The sequence below is a fragment of the Cyanistes caeruleus genome, chromosome Z (genome assembly GCF_971803275.1).
Source record: "Cyanistes caeruleus chromosome Z, bCyaCae1.hap1.1, whole genome shotgun sequence".
Classification (NCBI taxonomy): Eukaryota; Metazoa; Chordata; class Aves; order Passeriformes; family Paridae; genus Cyanistes; species Cyanistes caeruleus.
Window position 1 is genome coordinate 41,982,692 of NC_141732.1, and position 8,107 is coordinate 41,990,798.

At 40.0% G+C, this 8,107-nt stretch overlaps 1 protein-coding gene across 1 annotated transcript; it reads left to right on the forward strand.

Moving 5' to 3' along the window:
- The first annotated feature begins 2,453 nt into the window (after window positions 1-2,453).
- On the forward strand, window positions 2,454-6,765 carry LOC111941825 (cryptic protein-like). The gene is made up of 6 exons (XM_023945032.2): window positions 2,454-2,740; window positions 2,902-2,951; window positions 3,063-3,239; window positions 4,120-4,234; window positions 4,341-4,450; window positions 6,275-6,765. Exons 1-6 carry the CDS (start codon window positions 2,628-2,630, stop codon window positions 6,385-6,387), a joined length of 678 nt encoding a protein of 225 aa, XP_023800800.2. The 5' UTR covers window positions 2,454-2,627; the 3' UTR covers window positions 6,388-6,765.
- The last annotated feature ends 1,342 nt before the right edge of the window (window positions 6,766-8,107 follow it).

Consider the following 8,107-nt stretch of genomic DNA (forward strand, 5'->3'; position numbering starts at 1 on the left):
ATAAAGCACACCATGAAACAGGATGCCATGAAGATAAAGGGTTAACATGTATCTACTAGAAAATGGTTGAGCTTAGAACAATTGGAGCCAGTAATTGTAGCAGCACTGAGAATGCCTTATCCCCTACGATTGGTGTAGCCCTGCAGAGCACTCTCTGCAAGCATTGCCTGCAGAAACAGCCATTTTAAATCTTCAGCAATTCTGTTCTGTCCTCTTGCTGATGACCAGTGTACTCACAGGACACATGAAAGAGTGTGTCATCATACAGTCATAGAATGTGCTGGAGCTGGAAGGGACCCCAAAGATCATTGAGTTCCAACCCCCCTGTCATAGTCAGGGACACCTTCCACTAGACCGGGTTGCTAAGGGCCTCGTCTAGCCTATCCTTGAACACTGCCAGGGATGGGGGATCCACAACTTCTCTGGGCAATCTGTACCAGTGCCTCCTCAGCCTCACAATAATGAACATCTTCCTAATAGCTAATCTAAACCTGCCCTTTTTCAGTGTAAAACCACTGTCTTTTTATCCAGACCCTTCTCTTCACCGGGCAGAACTGCCCCAAATCTCTCCACCTGTCTTCATAGGAGAGGTGTTCAACCCCTCAGAATACCTCGTGGCTTCCCCTGGACCTACTGTCACAGGTCTACATCCCTCCTGTGCTGGGAACCCCAGAGCTGGATGCCGTGTTCCAAGTGGGGTCTCAGAAGAGTGGAGCAGAGGGGCAGAATCACCTCCCTTGACCTGCTGGACATGCTGCAAGCATACACTGCTGGCTCGTGTCCAGCTCTTCATCCACAAGAACCCCCAAGTCCCTCTTCTCAGGGCTGCTCTCTGCAACTTCTCCCAGTTTGTGTTCATGTCTGGGAATGTCCCAGCCCAGATGCAGCATCTTGCACTTGGACTTGTTGAATTTCGTAAGGTTCTCATGGGCCCAATTCTCAAGCTTGTCCAGGTCCCTTTGGATGGCATCCCATCCTTCTGTTGAGTCAACTGCACTGCTCAGATTTGTGTCATTTGCAAACTCGCTGAGAGTGCACAGGACCCCACTGTCTGTGTCATTGAGGCAAACATTGCAGAGCAGTGGTGGTCCCAAAACAGAGCCTGAGAGACATCACTCATCACCAGTCTCCACCTCAACACCAAGACCTTGACCACAACTCTCTGGCTGTATCCAGCCAGACAGCCAACTCCTTATCCATTGTACTCTCCATCCATCAAATCCACCCATCTCAAATCTGGAGATAAAGAGCTTCTGAATAGCTTGTATTCCAGTTGTATGGTGTTTCCCACTCTTTCTGTGCTAGCAATTATGCCATAGTTTTCTAATTTCACAATTATTTCCAACTTCTCTTGCAACTTGCTACCCCTGCTGCTGTACACTTGTGTAAGAGAATGTCTTCAAAACACTCTCCATCTGCTTTAGTTCCAAGAGGGTTGACTTTAATTAGGACAGCTATCTTTGCAAATTAAGCCAGCCTTTGTACCAAATTGAATGAGAAATTATCACAGCTTCCAAACCATTAGTTCAGATGGGGCAAATCTGACAAGTGACTGCCACAGGGACTTACAAACAAGGGATGATGATGTCTTTAGTCAGTGCAGCTAAGTGCCTACTTCTGAGGTGTGATCTTGTACCTAGCCAAAGTGAAATTTGTACTAGCTTGGTTTGCAGTGACACACTGAAAACATCCCTCTTCTACAGGCCCCTCCAAAACAAAACAAGTTGTACTGTTGCAGTTTCTTGCCACAGCTTAAATAACGGCCACGTACACTCAGTGGTACAAAATGTGACAATATGATGAGAAAAGCCTGTCCAGCGCTGTTTTTTTTAGCACTGCCCAGCTGCAGGCCTTTTTGCTCATGATCCTGAGTCATAGCAAAGCCATGTGAGTGGTCCTAGCCCATTTCACTACACACAGTAAATTATACATAGGTGTCTGCTGATAGTGCACAAACTCAGACTAGGAATACCCACTTAATGGCCTAAATTTACTAACAGTAAAAATTTTCAGAAAACGTTTCAAAAGGTTATTAACAGTTCTGATGAGACAACAATCCTCCTTCGAGGACCTTATACCGTTTTTTCCAGTATTTTTAGTAGAAATCTCTAAAGCAGGTTTTAAAGATCTCTGCTGCCGAGCAGTACAACCTCATAAAGCAGATCGTGGTGGAAAACCCTGGCAGAGACAAGGCGTGTAGGAAGAGCTGAGGCTTTTTAACCTTCATTATATATACCTGCTCGCTCCAGTTTACGATACACCTATTGCAGTTCTGTAGAATGTTTATTTGTTTTCCCTATGCAGTATATGGTGGTACAAAGTCTTCTGCTTTGAGAAATACACTGGAGCTGAGATTTTCCTGCCTTGGGCTTTTCGCTGAGCTCATGGGCCCTTAAGTCTCCCCCCAGCAGTAGGTGTCCCCACCTTGCTCCACCCTTCAGCAGTGCACGTAAATCGGGGGCTGGCCAGGGAGTCCCAGCCCGGAGGGATGTTCCTGGCGCCCGGCGAGGGCTCAGCCAGCGCTAAGGCTGGCGACTAAGCCTTACTGTAAGCCGGACAGCTGGAGGAAAGTTTCTTTTTCCCCGCTTTCTCTTTCCGTCGGTGTCTTACGGTGCGAGGACTGCCGCATGCAACAGCGCCAAGTACAGGGCTCTGCACATCTTCCTTCTGCTCAAGCTCTCCCGGAGGACCTCACGGCTACTCCAGGCTGCAGGAAAATGTACTGGGCAAATCAGGTTAGGTAAGTTTGCTTGAGATGCCGGGAACTTGCTCTAGCCAGGGATGCTTATACCTTTTAAAAGTTCACACATTAACCATTCGTTTTAGTGTTTGTGTCTCACTAGCACAAATTTACTTATGGTTTGGGGGTTTGGGGTTTTTTTTCTCTTTATTTTTTTCCAGAATTCTTTTCACTGTGACTCTGGTCTGGCAGGCTGTTCATTTAGAAAAAGGTAAGGGAAACTTCATGTTTCTCCCCGCTCCCCTGCGTTTTTCTACATTTACAGTGTGCATTTCTTCATTACAAACTACCCTTCCCTTACTTATTTGCGCTTCTTGTCAAGGCCCTGAAAAAGAAGAACGTAAAGAAGATGTGAAAAGTCTCAATGCCACAGCACAAAAGCAGCAGCTCAAGAACGAAGGGACCTTTATAAGTGCGCTCAGTGACATGAATCAGAGCTACGAAAGTAGAAAGCAACAGAGTTCCAGGTCATTCGTACCTTTCACTGGAATTACAGAGAGTAGGTAACATTATTTTTGTAAACAATTACATAAAATTACTTTCAAAAAAATGAATATAGTAATGATTCAAATGTTGTCCTTGAAGATTCCAGCTTGCTGATTTTCTGGGGCCACCCATTTAAATTATATCCATGGCCACTTAGTAAATGGCAATAAAAATTTAAGGTAGAACTGAAGGTCTCACTTGCAAAATGTGTTAAGGAAAAACATTAAGGAAGTATACTAAGAATGAAGAAGTGTTTGGCCCTTTGTGTTTACAAGAGCATCTGTGAAATTTTGTTATTCTGTATATTTTCTAAAATTCACGGTTGTTTCATGACCATAAAAATGTTTATTTTATAAAAAAAGGGTTTGAGTTGCCTGAAAGTAACAGTACTAACAGGGAAAAAAATAAAATATTCTGTTTCCTCCCATATATATAAAGTTTTAAGTTGGTGCTCAATCCCAGGAAAAGTTTTAAGTGAGCATTCCCCCTGCCTCAGAACCAAGTAACTTCCCAGTAACAAAACCTCTTTATTCCAAAATAAGCATAACCCATCACCTCCCAGTAAAAATGCCCCATTTCTTAGTGTGATTGAAACCTGTATCTGTCAAAGTGAAATATTTCACTTGAACACATCCTGCTGCTACAGAATTTGCCAGGCGTTGCTTCTTCACTGTCCTATAATCCCTAGTAGCTTGTTTCTAATCCTTAACTAAACAAACTGGGTTTAGCTGAACAAACACTCCTAACAGGCATATAATTTTATTGTCTCTAAAGACAATAAAACTAGATATCCTTAAGAGACTTCAGGAACTGGAGAGACCTGAGAGAACAAGTGAGGAAAAGGTTTCAGAGCCCCTGAGATGCCTGTTAACCTCTCTAATATTGTCTTGCAGGTAAAAAACTGAATAGACACTGCTGCCAGAATGGAGGGACTTGTATCCTGGGGACCTTCTGTGCCTGCCTAAAGCACTTCACTGGCAGATACTGTGAACATGATGAGCGACTAAGGTAAAAAAAAAACTGAGCAAAACTAGGAAATGAGTGTGGTGCTCTGGATGGCTATTTTCTGTGGTAGGGTCAGGGATGTACCAAATATCTCTCTTGTCGTTGACAGCAACTGCGGCAGCATTGCCCACGGCGTCTGGGTGCTGAAGGGCTGTTGGCTGTGTCGGTGTGGCTTTGGTACACTGCACTGTCTCTCAGAAATAGTGCAGGGTAACTGTGGTAAGAAATGGCATTAAATCTAACATTTTTATCCCGTGGGTGACAGAATTGCCTTCTGCAGTGTTGGGGTACTCAGAGGGTGCTGTATGTGCACGAGTTGGACTTCTACAGTGGGTTGCTTTGCTTCAGAGAATGCATTAGTGAGACAGTAAAAAGCGCTGCTCTTGACTGCATTGACTGTCACATAAGACACTCTCAGATATTCATAATTCTGTACAATAGGAAACCTCCTGCCACTCTAGTTGAAGATTACAGAGGTTAAATACTTCTCTGATCTGCAAAATCTGTACATCTATGAGTTCCCACTTAACCAGGACAATTTCTACCATTATACTAAATCCAAGCACACAGACATGTTTCTTAGATAAAGAAGAAAACAAAGTAATGTATACTGGTGTGGTAGAAGTAGAAACTGGTATTTCACTAGAGGAAAAAATTGTGTCTACTTAACACACAGAATCATCAATCATCATACATCAAACTGAATCATGACACAAAACTGAATCTTTTTTTAAGATCTGTGTCTCAATCTTTAGAATATTCTTGTATCAGTTTTAAGACTGAACACACTCCACAAAAAAAAAAAAATAAAAAAAATGTAGTCATTATCCTGATCAGTGTAAAGCAGTGCTGCTAGTCTCCTCAAAAACACCGTATCATTTTAAGGCAAGTCTTTCCTATATCAGCCTGTGAAATTCCCTGAATATATAGCTGAATATTTTTGAAAACAGTTTATCAATTAGCATAAAGATTTAAAGAGTTGCTACACTAGTATTATTTCCCATGGAGAACTGACTGATCCAGAGTGCTCTCATTACTCTTGAGATCACAAGTAAGGATTTTATTTATTCATTTATTTATTTATTTATTTATGTAGTAGTAGTATTTTCTCTTCAGTGGCAAAATCGATGCAAAATGTTCTTGCCCTTTCCACCCATAATATTCCAATCCCATCCCGTGCTTTCCTTCAGTTGGCCGACATCACTACTTGGCAGGGTATGAAAACAAAACATCTAAAGGGTTTCAAGATTCATTTGCACCCCAAGCAGTCTCTTGTTTCCTGACCAGATTCCTACATGAGTAGCAGTGCATTGAAGCTGTGGCTTCTGAGCTGTAGCACCAACTCAAATGTAAATCAAAACATTAGAAAGGTGACATTCCTATCTTTGTAACCCCAGAGGGAAAAAAAATCCACAAGAAACACTTGAAGTTTTCTGTGTTGAGCATGTATGTGGCACACAGCTTGCTCATTAAACACTTTACATGTTCACCTTGGAATCGGCCCTATTCCTCATTACAGGAGCAAAAGGCATAATGGGCCTCTCCATGTTCTGTATCATCAGTCTACTGCTTACTACTCTTGAGCTCAGCTTAATAAAGACGATAAAGGTCCCGGCAGAGAATGCCCTCAGTAGGGACTCCGTACTTTGGCGTACAGGAGGGTATGGCTTCTCTGCTTTTGCTAAAAGCGAAGTCCCTTGTTAAAGAAGGGTTAAAAGCCGACATTCAGGCTTGAGTGCTTACCTCTTGTGAAGTTCTTCCTCTTGCTTTTGCTTGGTATTTACTTTTGATTATTCTGAGATTAATGCCTGCAAGAGCTGATAAGTGCTATCTGTTGCTCCTCAAACGATCATTGATGGGACATCTATTTACATTTCTCCCCTGAGAATAGTCCCTTTGATTGGCTTTAACAGCTGATACCTTTAACTTAAGTACCTGTGAGATGTCAGAGGACTTTTCAAGTATGTTGAAAATCCTTATGTTTTCAAATTTACATATTTACTCATTAACCATTTTACTTTCTTGATTTTTATTTCTTTTAAGAACTGAAATCGGAAACAGAGGAAATTATCAGACTGTATTCTAATGGCTTAAGATTACAGCAAACAGTGTTTTCGGTCATTTGCCTGCTCACCATCCTCCTGGAGTTCTGCTAGCTGGCAGCTGTGAAACTGGACAAGGGGAAGTACTCAGGGCTGGTATAACCCTCACCGTGAATCATACATTTCTTCTATGAAATACGGAAGACTCTTCTACCTGCATCTTGGAGGCAGATTAAGATGTATTAGTTAAAGATGAGAAAACTGGGTTATTATAAATTCAGATTATATGAATGTGAAGTATTTATTATTATATTATTATATTAATACTGCTATCAATGTCTGATTCTAATGATTCTTTTATTTCCAAAATACTGCTCTTCCAGTGGAAGCAAACCCCCCCAATATTCTATGCCTGAAGTATTGCAAGTTATGGTTATTTCTTATGTATACAGTACAACTCTTAACAAATAAAACTGATTTCATTTCTGAAAACTTTTTGTTTAACTTTATTTAAACTTGAAAATTCCTATCTACCACTTGTCATTATATTTTTTCATGTAAGAAAAGTGCAGGGTAGAATGAACAAACAGAAATTTGACGACATAAGGAGGGGTTTAAGAGTAAATATCTTTCAAGCCCTAATATAGAGAACTGTAAAAGTTCTGTAGTCTTTCAGCATGAAATTTATTACAGCAAAATTGTATTTATGCATAATCTGCCTGGCAGGAATCATATGTATATTAAGAACACATAAGTGATGGTTATTTGTCTTTTGAGGGTTTACTTCATATCCTAGAAATACGAGTGTCTCTTTTTTTAAAATGACAGCAAAGAGCAACTTAGTTTAATTTTTTTCTACAGAAAAGTTTTCTTGATTTATATATAATCCAAAAATTAGTATATCTAGGCTACAAAATACAAAATGTTTGAACATGTAAGTGCATTTTAATGCAAGTTTATAAAGCAGAAAAAGGTTCATTTTGAAAAAAATTGCAAAGATAATACTAAAATGTATCTTCATCCTTTTAAAGTGGAAGTGCCACATAGAACAATCATAATTTTATTGACTAAAAACACATTACTGAGAAGAAAATTCTTTATGTCTTTTAAAAGTTTAATATATTCTTAATTTTTTTATTTATTTGGTGCCAAAAAGAACCAATCCAGTTCTTAAGCAGAAAAGGATGCAATACCAACAAATTACATAATATAGTGCCTGCCTTTAAATCTGTGACTATTCTGAATCAGAATTTTATATGGAGTCATTGTGTAAAAACACACTCATGTTAAATACTTCAAGTATCCAGGCTACTCCTTTCCAAACTCTTTATTTGTGCTGAGAGACAAGGCTTCTCACTCTTCACGTCAGATACACTGGACTAGAATTAGTCCTTTTCCCATTATTTCACACAAACTGGTCTGTACCCATCAGACTGTTTCCACATATCATCTTAGGATAATTAAATATCAAAGAGAATATCTGGAAGAAAATAGTTGTGCCTTTATTTAACAGATGCTGAAATTTCAGGAATGCCACTGTGAAATCATCTTGGCTTGCCATAAAGCATACCTGAGAAGTCTGTAGGCAATTCAGCTTGTAACGTGCTTCAAATAGGCTTTACTTTTTAAAGGAAAGTACATAGTACAGTAAAAATACATCTGAAGTAGTATTTTTTTAATCCCCATAGAGAAAAATATGGAGCCATTAAAGATTGCAATTAACAAAAAAAAAGAAGTGTTTTAATACAGGTTTTACAACAGAACAGCTATTTCTGTTTCAATAACATCCACAGCAGATTTAATAATGAAAAACTGAACTGGAATAACTCCCTGT